The 23,084-nt window shown below is 43.2% G+C and overlaps 1 protein-coding gene across 4 annotated transcripts in view; it reads right to left on the bottom strand.

Annotated features, from left to right (window-relative positions):
• Window positions 1–23,084, bottom strand: part of DMPK (DM1 protein kinase) — a 672,629-nt gene that overhangs the window by 70,885 nt on the left and 578,660 nt on the right. For 2 of the 4 annotated variants that reach the window (XM_069644640.1, XM_069644641.1), the window contains exons 13-14: window positions 6,777–6,850; window positions 4,900–4,986 (exon numbers count right to left, since the gene is read on the bottom strand). The exons of 1 other annotated variant lie outside the window; for it this stretch is intronic. In XM_069644640.1, the coding sequence (XP_069500741.1) occupies window positions 4,900–4,986; window positions 6,777–6,850 (161 nt within the window). The remainder of the gene's footprint in view (window positions 1–4,899; window positions 4,987–6,776; window positions 6,851–23,084) is intronic. One more of the 4 variants, XR_011302059.1, reaches the window with a different exon arrangement.

Below are 23,084 nucleotides of genomic sequence, written 5' to 3'. Positions count from 1 at the left end.
ACAAAGCGGCTCCCACTAGTTTTGAATCCAATTTAGAGAATTAAATTAATTTTTCAGTGTTTTTCCCATCCATTCAAAACCACATTCAAAAGCATTTGACCTGTTTTGAAATCATTCCTGTTTCTCTCTGCTTGCTGGGGGGAATTGGGATTGAAACTGTATTGGTTGAGATTGTATATTCCTGAAACCTGTTTTCTCTCCTTCCATCTCTATATTGCATATTAGGGGGGATTGAGTAGTATCAGGGGGAAAGAGTGACGTTGCATTTGATTGAACCCACATCAAGTATTATTCTATGCTGCATTGTTTTCCTATCCATATAAAGTATTATTCTATGCTGCATTCATTTCGTATCATTGCATTTCACTGAACCAACACAAATATTTATTCTATGCTACATTATTCTTCTCCTCCATGCTCATTCTGATTAAAGAGATTGTTGATTGTTGTGACATCACCCAATGGTGATCACTGTATAAATATTAACAGTGTGATATATATATTGTTCAAATTCATAAAAGTGTGATATAGATATTGTTCAAATCCATAAAATAAATCTTTTAACTTTGCAAAATAACCTGCTTCCTGGTTCAGTGAGACCGGGGGGATTCAAAGAGAGGGGCGTGATATAAGGGTACATCATTCAGAAATAAAAGAACTTATAGACAAAAATATATAATTAAGGATTCCAACTGTGCATCACACGCTAGGCATTGACTTAGGTGGAGTGGTGGGTTGAAATCACTTACATCTTTTTAAGAGGAAGTTTAGATTGTGTGAAACTCACAACTCTTCAGTCCGCGCGCAAATACAGTTCCAGCTACAAACGACTGAAGACTGGGCCCGGCTCTTCCTCCCTAACCCGTATCCTCTCCCTCTCTGTCTTTCCAAGTGCACCTTTAACATTGTATCCCTTTAACTGCATTATTGTATTCTATTACTGCAACTCCTTATTCGATAGTGCATTTGCTTGCACCATTAAAGCCCTGCAATTACACAAATACACGTGGTCTCCCCCAAAGCATCCCTTTAAAACTCCTACCACATGCCTCCTTTGTCTCTGTGTCCATCGTGTTTGCCCCATCCTACAGAAAACTTGAAGACCTGGACATGCATGTCACCTAGGTGAGTTCATCAACCATAGAAAGTGAACTTTAGGCCTGTGGCTCTGTGCATGATATGCATGTTATGCTAAGCTACCCTGCTCTTTGCAACTTCAGTGGCAGGCCAAAATTCTGTAAGCCTTAAAATCATTCAAACTTTCCAACGAATTCTAAGACCTTTCCTTTGCAACAAGTAGTATTTTCTCTGGTCATAAAAGAGATGTTGTTCTGCTTTACAGCCATTGAATATAATGTCTTGCTGCTGCCAAAGAATTCTAAGACATTTTCTCTGCATGATGTATTTTCTATCATCACAAAAAGATAGAGCATGCTGTTACAGCCACTGAATATTACCTCATCCTGCTCCAATGAACGGTCAAATTGTAAGGCTGTTTATTTGCAAGCAGCAACTATCCAATGTTTTACATCATTCTAAAGACTCTTTCTCTGCAACAAATATTCTCTCTCATCACAAACAGTTAACCTCTGTTAGACTAGCTGAACACAATTGTCTCCTGTATCGAAAGAACTCCAAGACTTTTCTTTGCAAGCGACAAGTATGTTCCCTTGTATCAAAAATATGGCACACTGATTTGTAGCCACTGAAGGTCTTCCTGCCCCCAATGAGACCTTTTCCTCACAAGCAACGCATATTTTCTCTTATCACCAAAATATGCACACTGATTTACTGCCAGTGAATAGAATTTACTCTTGCTTCCAAAGAATTGTGTGATGGCCTTCTCATTATTTTGAAATAACACTGGGATTGTTTTCTAGTAGTAAGGAGCCACAAAAAGATGGTCTATCCTATTTCAGTTTTCAACCCCTCCCTCAACTAAACCTTATTTTAATGTTTCTAGCTCTCCTTAAGCTGCAGTTCACTTTAATTTCTACCTCTCCCCCTAGTAAATCTGATTTTACATATCTATATCTACCTCAATTAAATCCAATAAATGTCTACCGCTCCCTCAACTAATACTCTCAGCTGCTCTGCAACTACCACCTCTACCTACAGAAGACTAATCCTGATTTCGAAGTGTGCATGCCCTAATAATACTATTGTGTTCGGAACCATCTGGAACACCCTGCCTACACCGAGCATAAAGGTCAGAATACAATCTTATTCTACTGAAAAATCCAATGTTCTGCTAGTTCAGAATGTGGAGAATAGGTCAGTGCAGGCCTACTGACCACTAACAATAACATATTGGTGTTGCTGAAGGCCTCATTGCATCACCACACCGAGGAAACAAGGCATACTAACTACCGTCTGTAGGGCGTTAGGGAAGTAGGATTGATGTAGCCATCCACTTCCCTGAGGGTAATCCATGGTTGACAGAACCTCTTTTCACCAACTTCAACAGCTGTCAGTGCCAAAAAGGACATAACAATGACAAATGGTGCGCTTCACAAATGCTCCCTAACAAAATATCACATGACTGGTGATCTCTGATGTTTGGACACATTGTAAGACCGAGTTGCTCTTTGGACCTGCCCAAAGGGGAAATCCACTACTGGCAAATGGAAATCTACAGCTATGTCCTGCAACCATCAGCATGCAGATGCCATGACAATACAGAAATGGCCCTTTACAAATGGCACATATTGTGCACGGATGCCAGCTATGCATTTCTGTGTTGTCTGGATGTGCTGACTGACCCATGGCTGTTGCCAAGATATGCACTTTGGTCAGTGATGAGTTTCTAACTGTCAACCTTGTATCTTGACACGGATACATCAAACTCATTGAATTTAATTTTTTTAATTTTGTGGGGGTCCTTTCCGCAAGCCCCATCTCCTTTAATTGTTTTGCTATTCTCGAAAACCCATACCACATATATATAGTTGTCTAACCCCCCCTAAATATTCAATGAGTTTTTTTCGCGAAAAAACATCCCGCGAGTAAAGGACGTCTTACTGCCTTACACATTTCACACATTATCACTCACTCACCAATTATATCTTCCATAAATTACTAATGACTTGTATCACCTCATCGGTCACCTGTACTTACAAGGGCACCAAAACGTGATTTGGTATGTCGAATACCTACAGTGGACAATGTGATGGCCATTAATAGCACGCACCCAACAATCTCTGGCCGTGCGAGTACCAACACCCAGCAAAAGCTGAAACACACACCAAACACACAACGCATGTTCATGTGCACATATGCAACATCAACTTCCAGCCTGCAAAGCAGAGCCAATAAAACAGCAGCCATTGCTCTGCCCCCTCTGCTCTCAATAACCCATCCACAACTCCATCCTTTTCTCTTGCAGGACCCAAAGTGCCAAAAGCCAAGTCACGGGCAGAAGCTGTGCTATAGTGAATGCCAGAATTTACAGCACCAAGAAATGCTGAAACCTTCACTAGAAACCCGTTATAAAAACATATTATTATTATTTTTATTATTAGTAGAGGAAATTGGAGTTTGGGTATGAGAGGACATTTGGACGATCTGTCTCTCCACCTTGAGGGTTCTTGTAAAGTGCTTCTTTTCATGTGTTTACTGTCTTTCCTAATAAGCTTGCTCATGTTCAAAACTAAGGCCCATAGGCCTAAAATGGGGTTCATGGGTGTCCAAAAGGGGTGTAAAAAGGGTATGATAAGGAGAGACAAACTTTAGAAAGACTAAAAAAAAAAGATGTAGGGTTAACTGACATATGAAATGTAGTGAATCCCCAACTAGAGATTGTGCTTTTTACTCCACAACTGATAATTGTTGTTGTAGGTGCTTGGTTGGTAAAAGGTTGTAACAACAATTCCAGATTCATTTGAAAACCATAGGAACATGTAACACTTGTTTATTTCATGACTATAGCAGCACTTATAATTGTATGCATATTATTAACTTCTTGAAATGAAATAACTAGTTGTATTATTTTATAACAGACAATACTGCTTTATTATCATTTACAATTGGGAAGCATTCTGTGATATGTTATTCCATTCTTGTATTTTTTTATTTCATTTTGACATATTGAATACTCATTTGCTCTTTTACCTACTTCGTTTTAAGTAGTTGTATTACTATTCGTATTAACTACGCCTACATTTCTGAGTTTATTTCTTAAAAGTGTAACACATTTCAGATAAAAAGGAGCATTTTTACCTCACTTATGCTAATCCACATGGGAGGTTTGGGCCATTGGGTCCTTGTGTATTGAGGTGAAAGTGTCTCTTTGTATCTGCCACTAATGGCTCAATTTCCCTGCAGAGCCACACTTGAAGTTTCCGGGCTCTCAACTTCGGACCCTGCCAGGGATCCTTGAGAACAAAATGTCACTTAGCATAGCCTGTTCCCTAATAGTGTTCCGAATTAGGGAAAAAAAGCAGGAACTAATGCTGAAAGTGCCCCCAAAGGAACATCTATCTTTAAAAAGTGACACCACTTCTCAGGTGGAGAGCGCCTGTGCGGCATGAGAAATGTAGAAAATTGACGTTCCTTTTGAAAAAGGTTATTTTTCCTTATTTTCTCCTCATTGGAGCCAATGGAGACAAACAAAGCTTTGGAGGGGATCATTTATTTTTTATTTACATATTAGTAGGAGGAGAATGCTAAATACTTCACTTGCAGCTTTCCCCTTATTTTCCATTGACATAGAATTGTATATTAAAGCTTTGCAAAAAAAACTTTTAAAAAAAATATTTAGGAGTTGAATATTTAGGAGTTGAATGGTTTCATCGCCATGTGCAAAGTGTGTTATAAGCATTGCAGAAAACATTTGATAGGCTAGCGGCAAGCAAGCAGGTAAGTCAAGAAGTGGGTAAGCGGCAGGTGGTTCTCACATACCCTAGAGAACAGGAGCAGGTGGCGGTAGAGCGGCACCACAAGTGGATATTCACAAAGTGGCGCTGCCAACGTCACGATGCCGTCTAGCTGGAAAGAGAAAGGAGAAGTTAACGTTTGTCAGGGTTGGTCTGTGTTTCATGACAAAAAGGGCGATGAAAGTGTGGGAGATACATGTGGGATGGGAAGGATAAGGGATAGTGCTGGGCCGAGCCATTTCCCCTACCATTCTCATGCTCTCTGTATAATGCCATCCATGGTGGGCTTCCGCATGGGCCTCTCGCCATCACTTGCGGCGACTAGTTTCCTACACCTTTAACATTAGACTTGAACATGGTGGACTATCCTTGAGAATGGTGGGGGCAGACTATACAGGATCATCACTGCAGTTCACGCCAGATAGATCACACACATGGCATGCAAATAATATGAGATGTGGACAGCCACATGCATGCAATTCTATTTGGAGCAGTACGATTGCACACGTACGTACAAATAATTGTAGTGTGAGCTGTTAGGTCACACACCTGTATACAACTTATTGTAGTTGTGGAGGTAGATCATACATGCGAATAAAAACATTTCAACTGGGTGCATTAAGATCGCACACTTGCATAAACATGATGGTAGGTGTGTCAGAAAACGCACTCGCATACAACTCGGTGTGGATCACACACTTGATCAGAGGCCGTGTGTTAGCTTGGACAACTCTGGAAGGAGAAACTGAAAATTGTGGAGATTGTCGCATTCTGTTTGCCCCATTCTGTGGATGATTGGGTCTGTGATGGACCTACCCACTGCTGTCAAAAAGAAACCTTATTCGGACGCTCCTCCTACCCACGAACGAATAACAGGTGAATGAACACTCACTAAACTGCTGGTGGAATCGAACTCAGAAAGCTCGAAGGTCTGCTTCCGGCTAAAACCCCTCAGTCAATAGCACCCACTAGTGTGATATGTGTAAAACCTATTGGTGATCTTAAAGAAGCACTCTTCTTGGCCCCACACATTCCACTATTGGTGCAACACATGCTTGTATCATGAGTGACACCTCAACCAGATCTCATGCTCACAGAGTTCTCACAGCGATAGGTGGGGTGAATTTGTGACAAGACTATGCAAATAGTATGCAACTTGGTTTCAGATGTTTTCTCTTGCCAGACCACAAGGCTGATGCCACTTTATGATTGAAACCAAGGGCAAAATCTCTCTGGCGCTACACTGCCAACCTTGGCCGCTGGTGAAAAGAAGAAGACAGTGTTTGAGGCTTTATGAAAAGTCAATGCATAAACCCTAGGAAGAGTTCCCGTGGGAAGAAGGTGGGTGCCCGTTTTGGGTTCTCACCCCACTCTAATGAGAGAATTATAGAACACTTTTCAAAAAGAAACCAACATATCTGCTGTTCATGGCTGTCTTTGGGCCTTCATTGGTAACCCCTGTTAAAGGAATTTGATGCTCCCACCCCCTTCTGTAGTCTAATTAATGAATCCCATCCCTAAGCAAAAAGAGGCGCAATTTTGAGCAATTTGCATCCCTCCACCACACATCCCCCAGCCATAACATAGGAGTTTGCTTTCTGATGTTGCGACTATGCACTTCTCCTTCCCTTCGGCCTTTGCGTGTCCACTTTTTGATGATCCAATTAGGCCACAACACGTTTCCCAAACTCCCTTCTAACACCAGTTCTCCTTTCATTGTTGTGTTGTAAACACAGTGGTCGGGCAGCTCCTTTAAGAACACATTCCGCTCTCTCCATATTCACTATCCATAAAACATTGTAATGAATTCTGAGGAGGAAGGGAGGACAGGATAGGAAGGTACATGTGATGTGATGAATTTCAGAAGAAAGGGTTTTTGGGGTCATTGGATGAGCGGCTTACATTGTCAGTCTGTTCCGGTCCCCATCGAAAGGACAAAGGGCAAAGGTGTGGGCGGAGCTGCATTATTCCTGCAACTGGAGAGAAAAAACAGGCATAGAAAAGGGACGACAGAGGATAGTGACTGTTCAGTAGCAAAAATATGTTCATACAAGAAACATGCGCCATCTCAAAGAAACATTCTCATAGACGCTCATAGAGTTAACACACACATATAAAGTGACACACATACATATTCTTACATAGGAGGTGTTCCTAATAACAGGTGAACATATATTGTTACCTGCTTGTGTGCAAAAGGCATATACGAAATAATGCAGAGGTGAACAAAGCAGCAGGGCCGGCTGAAGATGTTTCAGGCCTGGTTGCGGTCCATTTCAACATGACGTTTGGGGGCTGTGGTATCTTGTGTGCATGGGCTATCGGCCTGGTGTGCATGGAGATACCTAGGGCTATTGGAATATCTGATGGAAAGTGGAAGATGGCACCCTGGAGATTCCAGGCATGGCCGTTAGTGCTGACGAGGATGGGATTGTTTTCATGGTGGTGTTACCCTACTCTCCTGATTAACTACCACTTGTAACCTGTAACAGAATCAAGACTTTCCCTTTCCTGACTCCAGCTTTGTTCCTGCTTGCTGCTGGTCTTACCTGCTTCCCAGGATACAACATATTTGGTGGCGAGGATGGAGTTGTAATTTTGCAGTTTTAATTTTGTTTTCTGGTACGCAATATATTTTAGTTGCATGGTTGATTCAAATGCATGCCATACAGAATATGATGCTACAGCATATGTGGAACCACAAGATTTTATCAGTAAGGATGAAGTGTGGTGAATGCACATCGACCGCATGAGATTGCCTCATTTGTAGTGTGAGTCCCCCGGCATCTTCAACAGAATAGTGCATGCTGATTTAGGCAACATTCAAGTGCCCAGTACTATCATTCAGTATGTTGATGATTTACTGGTGTGTAGTGACAGTATGCAGCGGTGTCGGAATAACTCCATCACCCTCCTACAGCTGCTGGCTTACAAGGGGTAGAAGGTAGACTAGGAAAAGCTGCAATATTGTCTCCAAGAAGTGCTCTACTTAGGCTAGTTGATATATGTCCTCAGGAAAAAGATTATACCTGATCGCGCTGCCTTTGTACGCAGCACTCCCCAGCCCAAAACTGTCCAGGAGATGCAGCGGTTTCTAGGGTTGTGTAACTACGGCAGAACATGGATTCTAGATTAAGTGGCGTACACCTGGCCGCTGTTGCAGGGCCTCAAAGAGGCTCAAAAAAAGTGACCACATGATTGTATGGACTGAAGACATGCTCACCAGTTTCAATGATCTGAAAGAAGTAATTTCCACTGCCCTAGTGCTAGCTACCCCCGATTTCACACAAGAGTTTAATCTATTTTCACAGTCGAATGGCCAACTATTGACTGCAGTACTGACACAAAAGAGCACAATGGGCCACACGCCATTGGCCTACAATAGTGGGCTGCTAGTTTCCGTGATGCAGGGCCAATTCCCAAGCAAACAAGTGTTTGCTGCAGATGCATTTGCTATTGAGAAGAGCTCCATGATTGCAATGGGGTGTTCCGTAACATTGTACATGGCGCACATAGTGTTTGTCATTTTGGAGCGTTCCAAATCCACCTTGACCACACAGCAGGCATCCATGTATGAAATAATCCTGTCCAGCCCAAATATTCATATAGTGAGATATAAAAATGTAAATGACGCACCCTTTTTGAGAGAGCACTGCACTGAGGAAGACCTCGCAATACATGATTGTGTGATCTTCGAGGGGGAGGAGGATGACATCCCAAAGGCAAAGGACAGCCCACTTGAGGGGCATGGGGTTGTTTTTCATTAATCGGTCAGCAACTATTGACCAGAGTATCGGTTTGAGACATACTGGAGTGGAGTGGCAGTGGTCCACCCAATTGAAGGGGTTTATGAGGTATTGGTGCAGAAAAGATCACCCATGAACTATTCGGCCCAAGCTGCAGAACGTAATGCGCTCATAGAGGCGCTTCTAGCATCTCAAGGGTGCCACATCACCACCTATTCTAATTCGGCCTACGTCACCACCACAGTGCACAAGGTCTGGCACGATGGAAGAGGAGGGGGTTTAGGAGGGCTGCAGGATCTCAGGTGCAGCATGATGCACTGTTCCATATAATGATTGACACACTGTCCCAGCACTCCTTGACAGAAGTGGTGAAATGTACCACCCATACTAACAACACAGATGAGGTCTCACTCGGTAACGCAGCCTATCTCTGTGTCACAAATGTTTTAGAGTACCTGGTAGTGGCACAAGGCAAAGAGCAGTTAACTGACTCTTACAATTCCTTACCAATTGCACAACTAATTGTGTTGCAGGGTAGGGCACCACAGGAAGAAAAGGGGCTGCAAGCAGTCTCCTAAAGAGTTACTATGATGGCAGGAAACATCCGTCAAGACAGTTATACCGCACAAATTGCTACTAGTAGCGTTTGACAAACTGTATCATTCTTCACATATATGGAAAAAGCACATTGCTGCAGATATACAGGAGGACTGGTTTGTCTTTAATCAGCAAGAGACGTTAACCACAATGGTTATTCATTGCACCACATGTCATCCATACAACACTGGACACACTCTAAGAACTATCAGAGGTACCCTGACCCGCCCTACTGGGCCGTTCCGTGAACTGCATATTGATTATGCAGACATGGGGGAGAGGTGTAACGGATCATTGGTTGTATAATTCCATCGACCATACTCAAAGTAAATGCTGCTAGATCAGCTCTACTTTCTCTGGGTAGAGGCACAAGGCAAGGATACCTGTTGTCTCCCTTAATATTTGCATTGGCTTTAGAGCCCCTGGCACAAACAATATGAAGCAATCTACACATAATGGTCCCAACATATGAGGGTAACATGCATAAAGTGGTGTTATACGCTGATGATATCTGTTTTCTTCAGAAGCATCTCCTGTTGCCTTTACTTGATCTCCTAGAAAGATTCACCCGGGTATCAAGCTTCCACATTAAACACCAGAATTCAGTGGGGCTGGCAATCATATAACCACCTACACCCATTTGGCTCTGCAATCAGTCTTTCCTTTTCGGTGGGCGGATAATGAAATAGCATACCTAGGGGGTTTGCATTACTAAATCATATAAAGCCTAGGCGGGAGTCAACATCCCTGCTTTGTGGAAGGAGACTAAAGACACTCTGAAACGTTGGGAATTGCAAGAAATCTCATGGCTGGCTAGGGTCAAAGCAATTAAAATGACAATTCTACAGAGGCTCCGATTTGTCTTTCAAGCACTACCAATCCTTGTCTCAGAGAGAGAACTTCTAGAACTACAGAATGCAATGGGTCAATTCATATGGAAAAAGAAAACACCTAGAATGTGGCGCCAAGTACTCCTGAGGTCGAAGGGAATGGGGGTTTGGAGGACCCATCTATACAGCACTACTTCCGAGCAGCACAGATTGCCCCAGTGCTGAAATGGGCACTAGAAGACAGGCGCCCGAAATGGAAGACAATAGAGCAGGCCGCTCCCGCTTCCCTCTAGCCCATTTAACTTTCCTACCGAAATCTGACAGGGTTCATTTGCTAGACGCCACCCGAGCTACCCTTATTAACTGGGATAAAGCTTGCTCACAAATGGGATTTAAAACAGGACTTGGGCCTTTAACGATAGTGTTACAGAATCCAAAATTTTCCCTGGGAATGGTAAGCGGATCTTCGCAAATTGGAAATCACTCGGGATTTTGCCACTCAGGGACCTATACAAGGATGGGAGTCCTCTCATATTTATAGAATGAAAAGAAAAGTTCAACTTGATTGAAACCGAATGTTTTAGATACTTTCAGATCAGATGATGGCCAAGTTATCCCGGCAGGTTAACGTCTCCCCATATGGATTGAACTTCATATTGCAGAAGGGCAGGAGCTTGGGAAATTCTCTAGTTGCTACTGCCTATTAGAAAGAGACTCAGTTGAAGACAAACTTCCATATATGACACGCTGGGAAAGGGAATTAGAGATAGATATCCCAATGGATTCTTGGCAGAAAATATGGGCCCGAACTCAAAAGCTCCTGATGCACAATGTTCAAGGAGTGTGCAATATAAATATTTTATCATTGATACATGACCCCACAAAGATTACACGCAATTTGACCCGAATATCCAGATGGTTGTTGGCACAGGTCTGAGCAGCTGGGGGATCTCACACTTATGTGGTGGCTTTGCCAAACAATACGAACATATTGGCATGTAATCCATTCGAGGGTAAACGATAACACGGAGTGTCAACTCCCTATGTGTCCCCTTATGATGCTGCTGGGGGAAGTTCCTGACGATGGCACTTTCCCTGCATCAGGCCCTAGGGCAGAGCTCATAACACCACTATCACTGGCAACTAAACTAAACCTGCACACTTTTGGAAAAAAACTGAGGGGCCATGTCTGTCATATTGGTGGGTTAAGATATGGGAAATAGTGGCTATGGAAAAGTTAACTGCACACATCACAGGGAATATGACTCGATTCTCTCGTATTTGGGCCCCATTCTTTCATTCTTTGAATTTGTGCAAGACAAGGAGTGCTCTTTAGGCCACAGATCTTGAAGCATTTATTTCACTATTAATGTAATGTGACACAGGCAGGGAACCCTGCGGGAGATGGGAATGTTCAGAGAGGAAATGAGGACGTAAAATGTTGTTTGAGATATATAAAGGAACACTAGGACAACTCGTAGGGCCAATTGTTATTAATATTGTTTGTTAATTTGTTTCATTATCTGGAGGGATTATGGTAATGAAATAGAAAATAATTTTCAATGTTCCCATTTTTAATGTTATATCACTGTTGATCTCATGCTATGCTCATTGAGATTTCAATAAAAAGACAAATTTGGAAAACATTAGTGGTTGTATGTCCCTTCTCATGTTGGGTCGAGGCTGGTCCTTGTGCACACCCTGATGCAAAATGTGTGGCTGAGTTCTTGGTCAGAGAGGTTTTTCCTAGGAGGGGCATTTTCGATGCCATAAGATCTGACAATGACACCCACTTTTTTAATGAGTTGTTCAAGGAGATTACAGCATTGTTGGGCATTAAGCATTGGATGTGCACAATTTACCAGCCCCAGACCAATAGCGTTGTGGAAAGGATAAACGGTCTGTTGAAAAGCAAGCGATCTAAACTTTGCACCACGTTAAAGAAGTATTGGGTGCACTGCTTAACACTTGCATTATTTAGCATGTGCACGCAACCCTGTAAGAATCACCATTTAACACCCAACAAGGTGGTAACAGGGCGGTGAATGCACATGCATCTATTTCCAATCAGGAGAGCATCTGGTGCTCAAAGGGCTGCATCTGTTCGGGGGGAAAGAGTTCAAATGTTATTTGCATGCTTTACCGAAAGCTATAAAAATGGTCTCTCAACAGATCGCACCAGAAAGAACTGAAGAGACGACAAGCGCTGCATCTGATCCTCCACCTACATCACCCCCTCTTCAACTTTTCCCTGTGATTTTGTTTTTATAAAGAACTTTGTTCGCCCGTGGAACAAGCCTAGATACAACGGTCCCTTTGAGGTCACCTATGCTACTACTCTTGCAGTAAATGTTGGTAGGTTACGATATTGGGTGCATCTGTCTGGTGTTCAAAAAGCACCCCAACACACCCCACCCTACCATGTCCAATTGGCTGCTAACAAAGCAGGCTGAATGCTACGCTCAAACACCCAACCTGGCATAGTATCAAAAGAAACACGTGTGACTACATATCAACTGCAAACTCCTTGATTTTGATTCGATTTTGTTTTTACTCCTTTTTGGGTTGCTTTTCAATTATGTTGCTTTTTCGGGGTACTTTTGATTTTGCTCCTTTTTTGGGGTACTTTTCATGTTGTTCCTATTTGGGATACTTTTTGATTTTGTTACTTTTTTGGTGTGTTTTTTACAACAAACCTACCTCTGTGCTATACAAACACGCTGCTATGCATTGTTTGCCCACAACTCCATTTCTCCCTCTCATTTGGCAATGGATGTACACGTGTCTAACAATTCTATTTACAAGAAGCAACATTCTCGGTTTCAAAAATATTCTCTTCTAACTGTCTTTTTTTCAACATATACATGTGTTATGCACTGTGTAGTTAGTCTTTATCGAATAGTGTTAGCACCCATTCAGCCCTCCGGGGTAGAAAAGCAACATATGAGATAACATGACATGCTAGAATTCCCCTCATATAAGCAAACTAGTACAGACCTGACAAGGTACTGTTAATAGAACATAGTGCCTTGACGCTACCAAATGAGTAATGTGCTGTGCACATAAAGAGCAGTGTAACAAGATGTATTTGGAATAGGATTATAATGCCTTGAATAGCAGGAAACATGCAAAAACGCTAGACTCCCAAATTAAACTGTATTTGCTTTTATTTGCAAAACAACCTCTCAAGTGAGATGCATGCTTTTTGGGTACTTTTTTACTTATGAATGAATGAGTTATACATACATATTTAATTCTGCATAGAATCCTACAGCTTGCAGATTGAACCAGCAAGGCGTACTAGCAACTTTGTTTTTATTCCCCATAAAAAGGGTTAGAACAGCAGTCCTCTATGAATGCACTGTGCAAAAGGCCTTGCACTTTGTACATGCAAGCTTTTGGCTCTGCTATGATAACCTTACAACAGCACTAGTCCCAAGGAACACAGAGCTGGGCTCTGATATTGCAAAGAGATAGTTGCTTTAGAGCATTCTGCCCCGGAAATATTATACCAGGCACAGATACCGGGGCCTTCGCCACGTTGGGTACTTTTTGCTGCAGATTGATAGCCAGACAGACAATGCAGGCCTTTTGCGTGTGACAGATATGTCAACGGGCATTGAAATTTGTTTACGCCATAATTAAACTGAATGTGACATACCAATTAGATTGTTCATACACATCACACCTTAGGTCAGGACTTCAATGTCTCTGTGACATAGACCTGAAATAGACCCATTAGACCCAGGGAGACTCTCCGTCAAATGACATGCCAGTATAATAATTAGGGGGTTTCCATAAGGGGTCTGGCTGATCAGATGGGACAAGCTGATGAGTTGCTGTCAGATGGTCCTGTCACACCTGACAGGCCACAGCCACAGGGGATGCCCTGCCTGACTTAGAAAGCAGACATCCTTTAAGTTACTTTGCTGGGGCAAATCGTGTCTTAAAGTTGTGATCTTGCTGGTTATTACATATTTTAGATGGATGATTGATTCATTTAACATTGTGTTTTCATTATTGCATTTGGCTTTTGGCTTTTACAATTTTGAGACATATGATGGATTCATTTAACATTATGTTTTCATTACTGCAGTTCATCTTGCAAAGAGATGTTATTATATATGCTTTTGGCTAGTTTGAATTTGAATACCTAGCATTGGAAGGTTGTCTTTTAACTAAGTTGGTGTTGAAGCTTTTGGCTTCTTGAAGAATTGTGATACTCCCATGCGGGAATTAACAGAGCAGCTTTACTTTTTTTCTTGGTTTCTTTCAACCCCTACACATGAATGTGATTTGATTGAAACCGAATGTTTTAGATACTTTCAGATCAGATGATGGCCAAGTTATCCCGGCAGGATAAGGGGGTGATTTGATATGTAAGGGGGTGATTTGATATGTTGGTGATTCATTAGAGAGCAAACTGAGAAATAATATATTTTGTAAAATAAAAAGCATTCATTTTTACCTCAATAGTAATTTTGTCTCAAAGTGCAAACATTGTGCTCATGTATTTATTTATTTGATTTATACACAAGTGTTTCCAGGTCCCAGAAGACAAAAGTCGGGAGGCTGGGGTGAAGGAGGGAGGGGTATAGAAGATAGGAGAAAAACAACAGTAACTGTCATACTTGGTCTTGTGACGTTCCTACCGTACAAGCGTAGAGACAACAAGTGCAGGGGTATACGGAGGGTAAGGAGGAGTGGAAGGGCAGGGAGGGTGGAGGGGTAGAAGTGCAGGAGTGGAAGCACAGGGCGGAGCCAATGAGGGCAAGGCTGGGGTCGAAGTGCAGGAGTGGGGGGCCAATGGGGGAGGCTGAGCAAGTGCAAAGGGGAGCCAATGAGGGCAAGTGCCAGGGGAAAGGGGGAAGAAGGAACTCAAGTGTGGTGGACAGGGGGAGACCAGATGCAGACTAGTCAGGGAAGGGTGCCCAAGGGCAAGTGCTGAAGGGGGTGCTGGGGGAGACTGGTCAAGGGGGGTGCTGGGCCCAGTAAGACTCAGAAGGCACCAGTCACAGCAGCCGGGGGGAATTAGCAAGGGAGGGGGAGAGGGAAGGAGGAGGAGAAGAGGAAAGTATTGAGAGGTTTCTGGAATTTGAGAAGGTCCAGCTCAAGTCTGAGGGGGGCAGGGAGGGAGGCTTCTGTCGAGGAAAGAGATCTACCTCCCACGCTCTGCTTGGAGAAGAATCTGAACTGCAGAGAGTTGGAGCTGGAGGATAAGGGAACTATAGCAGGGAGGTATTTAGGGAGAGATAGCTGTATGCCATTCTTTTGTTCTTCTCTTATCGTTTTCTAAAATGCATGCTAGGTAACACTTTAGGTGTAAGGGTTGTATAAAGTGTACTTATGTAAGAGGATTGAAGAAGGGAACATGCCTTGAGTTTCTATGAGGCAAACAAACCCAATCAATCAATAATACCATAGTAGCAGAGCATAACATGGTGTTGTACGAGAGATGTTTTCTGGGGTCTGAGCCAATGACCATGTGCTACTGTGTCATGTGAAAATGTGCTAGTCCTTTACTGTCAGCTGTGATGCAGGCGGTGGGGCATCCTCCCCTTTAAAGGCCAGCATTCTTATGTCTGGCCAGGTAGTTCTAAGAAACTGTTGACAAATGGCACCCAACGTGGGACTTGATTCTCCTCTGTTTTTAACCTTTTTTGGGGGTTAGGCAAAGTATCTGCTCAACCTGAAGCATTGCATTAGCTGTCAGCTAAAAGCAGAGCACAGATAATGTGTCATTAGGCCAAGAGAGTGCATGGATTGGCGTAGTTAAATAAGCCAATAATCTTCCGCTAGTGAAGAGCAACAGTAGATTTGGCTTCACAGTAAAGTAGTATTTCCCTTCCCATTTAAGTGAAGCTCTGCGTGGTAGGGTTTCATTTCAGAAAGGCCTTTAAATAGTAAATTCTTGAGATACAGAATTCATTAAAATAAGGCATTAATAATATAAAAAGCTTAAGAGATGCTGTCCTTATCTTAGCTAGGAAAAGCACCATGTCAGCATGTGTACACTGTCAAAATCTCACATGCCACCATGTTAAGTGAATAGTGTGTTTTTTGGGCTATGTTACAGTTAAGCCTATTACCTTCTGTCAGTGAAGAGCAGCAGGGTTTGGCTTCATAGGTTACATTTATACATTTAAGATTCCTAGTGCATTTTAAAACAGTATGCAGGAACGAAAACCTGCTTTAAAACTGTTTGCATAATGAGTTTGTTTGTTTGTTTGGTTTTTTATTTGTAATGCGCACCAGACCCAATGGTATGAGGGTGCAGCAGTTACAAGAAGATGAGAAGCTTGGTTACAGTGAATCATACAGTGACGTACATTACTTACAAAAGCAGGGTATGCAGGTATTTACAGATATTACAAGGCATTGCTCACGAAATTGAAGATACCGCCATGGGGGTAACAGGTAGTGGAGCATAGAGTGAAATACATTAATCACAAAAGCAGGATATGCAAATATCTACAAATAATATAGGCATGGTACAAAGAATTAAGATTACTGCCATGGGGCTAGCAGGTGGGCGTTATTAGTTACATTTCAGTTATATAGGCATGCATAGTGGATCGTGCGAGTTAATGGTCGGTGGATTTCAACCATGAGATGGTGTTAGTTCTGAAGTTCTGGTAGGATTGGTCTACTCTCAGTGTAGGAGGCAGGGAGTTCCATAGTTTGGCTGCTTTGATGGGGAAACTTTTGCCTCCGATCATGGATAGTTTGAATTTAGGGATGGACAAGCGGTCCCTATTTGCTGATCTGGTTGGTTTTAGGGATGTCTGTTTGTGGAATCTCTAGAGAGGGCGATAGGAGCAGCGTTATTAAGAGATTTATGGGTGAGCGACATCGTTTTTAGTATGATTTTATCATTGGTCCGGAGCCAGTTATTCTGTCGTCTACTCTTGGAGATGTGCTCTCTTCTGGAAATACCTAGGGCTGCCCTCAGGGCATTGTTTTGTAGGATTTGGATTCTTCCAATGACGGATTTGTTAGAGCCTATGTATAGGGCATTACAATAATCCAAGCTGGACAGAATGAGGGCTCTAGCCAGGATGGTACAGCTGTTATTCGGGAGAAATGGCTTACCAGTTCTAATGAGTTTACACATGCATGCCATAGAGGACGCAAACATGTTGACCTGTTTGGAAAAGGACAGAGTAGAGTGCTACCTTGATGCAGTTACCGTCAATTATGAAGGAGGAGTAGTCAGGTCCAAGTTTTTTTAGGTTGTAGGGGTACCCAAGATGATGAGTTCTGTTTTATCATCATTCATGCATAGACCATGCATGGCCATCCATGCCTAGATGATGATGTACACTCTATTCACCAATGCCAAATCCTTGTCATAATCCCCACAAAGTGGGAGGAGGATCTGAGTATCACCTGCATAGTTAGTGTAGGTGATACCAAGATGGTTCAGATAATCGAAAAGGGGTTTGGGTAAAAATATTGTACAGTGTGGGCGAGACACAGGACCACTGTGGCACACCGCAGGTTATAGGTGTGGGGTCTGCCGCTGGTGAAGGTGCGAAGACCCTCATTGTTCTACCACTTAGGAAGGATCTAATCCAGGTTATGGCAACTTTGGAGAAGTGTGCTGCTGTGTTGCGATGGTTACATAAAATCGTTTGATCCACCAAATCGAAAGCCGCTGAAAGGTCCAGGAGGAGGAGCAGAGCAAATTTACCACTGTCTCTAAGCTCATCGACTTGGGTCTTGAGATCGATGAGCGCAGTCTCTGTTCCATGTTTTGGACGGAAGCCTGATTGTCTAGCTCCTAACAGGTGGGTGTTAGCGGGTCTAGTGTTTTTTTTAAAAGTGAGAGTACTCATGATTCTTTGAGATTCATGAGGATAGTGCCGGTGGCAAAGGAAGCATTGATAAGCTTGGATATGAAAGCTGATAGGTCTCGAGCCGCATCCTTGATGAGCTGTGCCGGGAAGAGGTCACCCTGGCAATTGGATGGTTTGAGAGACAGAATAATTTGATAGATACTTTGGAGAAGTTAAATCGGGTAGTTTGGACTTCAGCTATGCTCACAGATATTTTAGGTGAAGGTGGGGTATTTAAGGACGTTTTTTTGGGACATTTTATTTTGTAAGGTGGATACTTTATTGGCGAGTGCATGTTGGATATCTGAGCACCATTTTTTATCTTTGGGACAGGTATCAGGTATTGCGATCGGAGTCTCTAGTTCTTTAAGAATGATGAATAATTCTAGATGACGGTGAGATCTTTGGTCATAGAACAGTGTCTTTGCAGTGAAACGGGAGCGAGGCAAATCGTCTGGTGGAGGGCTGAATGCCGGTTGAGAGGCAGGTAAGAATAGGTGCATGGGCCAATGTGAGCTAACTGAAAACAGCGATTGTTCAGAGTAGGTGGCGGGAGGAGGTGAAGGAGACAAGAAACCGCTGTGGTGTGGAGGTAGCCCTTGCTCAGATAAGAAGGGCTATAATGGACAGAGCGGTCGCACGGTGACACATTTTCCTGAACTCTCACCTTACATAGTTTATGCAGGTCAGTAGCGCGCAGATCCGATGAGTAGGTTTAAAAGCGTGGGTGCACGTCCATGCTCGGTCAGGCTGAGTCAGGTGGATCCTTTTTCGGTTGCCTTCATTGGGGGCTGGCTTTTACCTGCCGGTGCCCCACGATTGGCTATTAAGCCAGCGAGGCCAATCAGGATTGGGCTGCGGCTCACAAGGTGTTGGAGTTGGCCAAAAATGCAGTGGCAGCCATCTTAGAACGGCAAAAACCTTTTGTTTTATACTGCCGTGAATAGGTGGAAATCACTTGGTTTTTCATCCAGGTTACTCAGGAAACTTGGAGGGGGCAGGCAGGCGTCATAATTGATCAGCAACAAATATATTTTCTAAATTTCAGAATTCCGGCTGAAGGCGTGGACGCTGCACATTTCCTTAGGGAAAGCTCCAGGCTTACCTTAAGCACAACTGTGCATGGGGAAGCATGGAACTGCTCCTGCAGTTGAGCTGGGAGAGGGAGCTCCTGCTCCAACCTCTGCTTGGGCAATAAGTGCTTCAGAGACATGAGAGATGTCCACAAATGCAGGTAAAACTCTTCCCCCTCGACTTGGTGCATCAGAAGGGCAGTTATGATATATGATATATGATAGGTTATTTATAACGCGCTTAATACCCAGAGGTTTCTAAGCACGGATCCGGGGATCGAACCTCTGTTGCTCCGTAATGTTTTGCTTCCAAGGCGTGCACGTTGCAGCTGAGCTATCCTCCCGACACAATGGTTGAAGGAACATATGTGTCAGTCCCTGACAATGTATGCTATATGTGGACCAGGTTAATTATTGGCTGGCCACGCATGACGTGTACAGGATGAAGCAAAACTTCATAATTAAGGTACAGCAGACTCTGTACACCTATATTAAGACCCCATCAGTGGGAATAAAGGGGTGTCTTTAGATGTCTAATCTATCAGGATCACAAGAAGAGCTTAACCTATATTGCACATTCTGGACCAGAATGGTGGTTGTCCCATGACGGATACCTTTCTTGGTTTCCCAACAACCTTCGCTTCCCAATACGGAGGGCCAGGCACAGGCCCACAGTGCAAAGCCGTTGGTCTTATGAGACATGTACTGAGGGACCCCCGGCCGGCCCATAGAGTCGGGGTCTGCCCTGCAGCACTTTAAGACGAGATAGCTGCACCTTGAGATAGATGGGGATGCAGGGTATCTTACTCCAACACCAATCAATAAGGACAACTCAATGGTTTGGCAAAGGGGAGTCCGTTTAATGACAAGTACAAAAAACAGGGAAACATGGACATCAATAGCAGTGCGACAGCCCGTCTCGCTTCAACTCCCTCAAGCTTCACACACAACTTAACTTTTATACTCAAAACACGTCATAATCTGACATGTAACACTCAAAATTAACATGCAATTGTATTGGTTGGAAAAAAGGTAACTTTAGTATAGGTGCTATATCTGTATATGGTAACGGGGTGAGGGGATTGGATGAATACTGTCAGGTGGGCATCTAAGCCCTTCCTTCACAAATGACTACTGTAGACGTCACTAAAAGTACAACGTCTTATTGGTTCTACTAACTATAGGACCCTAGATTATTTGGTCCATTGTGATTGGGTAGGCATCAACCCCATGCATAAATCTCCACTTTGCTGAGCAGCGCGCAGAACAGTCAACCAGGTGCAGGGTGGCCCCCAATTCACCCTGCCTTCCTTCAAAAAAGGAAGATCTTGGACTTTCCCATGCTATATGGTAGGAGAGCACAAACGAAGCATTCTCCTTCAGAATTTCGTCTTCCAACTTCCTTCATGTGCTGGTACCAAATGTTATTTCCCAGGTGTGCGGTGCTGTCCAGGTAATCGTTCGGTTCATTGTCGTCTTCATGCGTGTCTCTCTTGATCCTTAAGGTTTTCATGTAGTTTGCTATTACTACATCTCTGAATGCATCTATGTGGCTTTTTCTTGCTGGAGGGTTCTCAGGTATCCTGGTCCACGGTACAGGCTTCTTCATTTGTGCCTTTTGAGCAGACAGGAGTCTGGCATTCCTTTTCCTTTCTTCATGCATTTTTTCTCTGCTGCGTATAAATGCCCATGCCAGACAGCCTGACACTGGTCCGGTGTATGGCTGTTCTGTGGGACTGGTACTTGTCCCTTGTGTTGGAACATATATGCTTGGCAATACAGTTTCTGCTGTTTTGTTCTTCATTTGATCTTGTAGTTTCCTCGCTCTGGCTATGAACGGGAATAGTCTACTAACATTTGTGTCCTTGCAGAAAGCTTTTTTGAGGCCGCTTCCATTTTCTTAAGGGTTTCTGTTAGGACTGCTTCCATTGGCTTTACTTTTAATTCTTCGGTTGCTGCTCTGGGCCCCCATCTCGATCATTAACCAATGTTAATGTTAGCATTTCTTTATTCAATGTCGCCCTTCAAGTTCAGAATGTACAAGTGTCTGTTGTTTAGGAAGGTGTTCCTCTTCCCCTTCGTGCAAGTGGCAATTGTCTTTTTAGTTCAGGATACAGTTACTTTGTTAGACTATGGACAAGAAATCAAATTAAGCAATACTTCAGTGTGTCCTTTTACTGTGCGTGTTTAAAGTAGGTGAGCTCCTAATCCACCCCCCAAATTCGCTTCAGTCCCGAGGACATGCTGGAAACTGATCAGTGTGAGGAGGATAGGAAGGAAAAAACAACATGCAAGACAAGTGAAGTTATCAACTCCTTTTCCTCAATCTGTCCCTCGGCGGAAAGTTTGACGATCTCCTCAGAAAACTTCTCTGATAGTTTGAAAGTTCCACTTGCAGCATGATCCCAAGCAGTAGCATTCCCATTTGTGCAATATTAGCTGGATCTCTGATGAATGTGGGAACATCAACATCGATTGGACCCCCAATAGCTATGGAAAGTCAGTAACTAGGCAAAACAGAACATTATGCGCCAGTCTGCTGTCCTCTGGTGATAGAGACATTTATCCTGTCTTGCTGGGTTCAGGATTATGTGTTTCTTCCTTGATGTAAACAATGTCTGCACTGTCCATTTGCGTGAAGTGCGATCAAAATTCTGGTTTTATCTAGAAGATGGTTTAAAAGTTCAGTGTTCGCTAGGTCTCGTAGAAATGTATGTGTGTCGGTTGTTCTTCCGACAATGGTTGGACAGTCTTCAATTATGCGAAGGAACACCGTGAGGATAAATTCATTTATCTTCTCCTGTGTTGGGAACATTTGCTTTTACCTCACTGTACTCGGGGAGTACGATGAATTGTTCTGCAATAACAGTAAGCAGTTGCCATATTATTTTTTCGTTTTCAGGATCTTGAAGGAAGTCTGCAACACTTGTGATTCTTCCTACTAGTGATGGGTATGATCTGAGCACTAGGTTGAAGTATGCAACAACGTCCTTCGTGATGTCTCTGCCGTGGGACACCATAAGTGATTTCCAAATAGGGTCTCAGTGTGGAAGGAATCAGGGTACTGTATCTTGTTTCAATTTATGTGTTCTTGATCAACATTTGGCATAGTCTTCTAGTCAAGGCTTTAGTGTGCCTCAGTCCAAAGTTCAGAGTCAACAGACTATGTTGTGGCTTATAAGCAAAATCTTCTTCATCACCCTGCAACTAGGATGCACAGAGTGTCCGTTTTCATGTCCTTGTCCTCTTTTTTGCTTAGAGGAATGTCCAAAATCAAGCCACAACCTTTTGCAAAAAGTTCTTTGTCTTTTACTTTGCTGGTCATGCGTCTTTCTTCCTCGTCATGGATATCGTCTGCACATGCTGTGGTTCTTCCCCGTCGCTTGTCGATTCCTCTTGTTGGGGTGCAGGCAGGGGGCTTTTACCGACGTAAGGTTTAATGTCCCCAAGAAAAATCCAAGCTCTCCTGCCCTGTAGCGGATGGAGTGCAGTCCTCTATAATGAAAGGACTGTTGAACCTTGGTTCGTCCGACTTTTTCCTTTTATGATTTTTTACCAAGATGACATCTCCAGGGAAGACGAGTGGAACACGTAGACATTGAATTGAGTCTGTTGTAGTGTCTCCTTCTGTGTTCTGTGCTGCGCTGCACACTTTTCGTCGTTGCTGCAGCTGGTCTGAAATTACAGTAAGGCAAGATGTCATGCAGTTCAGATAATTTTGTATGTCAGACCCTAAGACCTCTCTTGTTGACTGGGCATCACATCTAGCTCTGCCTCGCGTGTGAGGGGAGTTCTCATCCTTCTTCCTGTGACTATCTCGTGTGGCATAAAATGATGGTCAGAGCCGGGTTGGTTCCGAAGAGCATACAGTGCCAATGGAAGGCAGTGAAACCATCCCCTCTTTAGAGTAAGCCTCAACTTGGCTATCCTTTCCTTTAACAAGCCGTTGAGCCTCTCACAGATACCATTTCCTTCCAGATGATTCGCCGACAAGTACTGATCTGCTCAAAGACTGCATTTACAAAGTGGGCCCCATTATCTGATCTCATAACTTCACACACCCCCCACCTGGGAAACACTTCCCTCACTAAAAATTTGGCCGCACAGGTAGAGTCTGGGTGTGTAC

The sequence above is a fragment of the Ambystoma mexicanum genome, chromosome 2p (genome assembly GCF_040938575.1).
Source record: "Ambystoma mexicanum isolate Mex_15411 chromosome 2p, UKY_AmexF1_1, whole genome shotgun sequence".
NCBI classification, from domain to species: domain Eukaryota; kingdom Metazoa; phylum Chordata; class Amphibia; order Caudata; family Ambystomatidae; genus Ambystoma; species Ambystoma mexicanum.
This window is presented reverse-complemented; position numbering and strand designations above follow the sequence as displayed.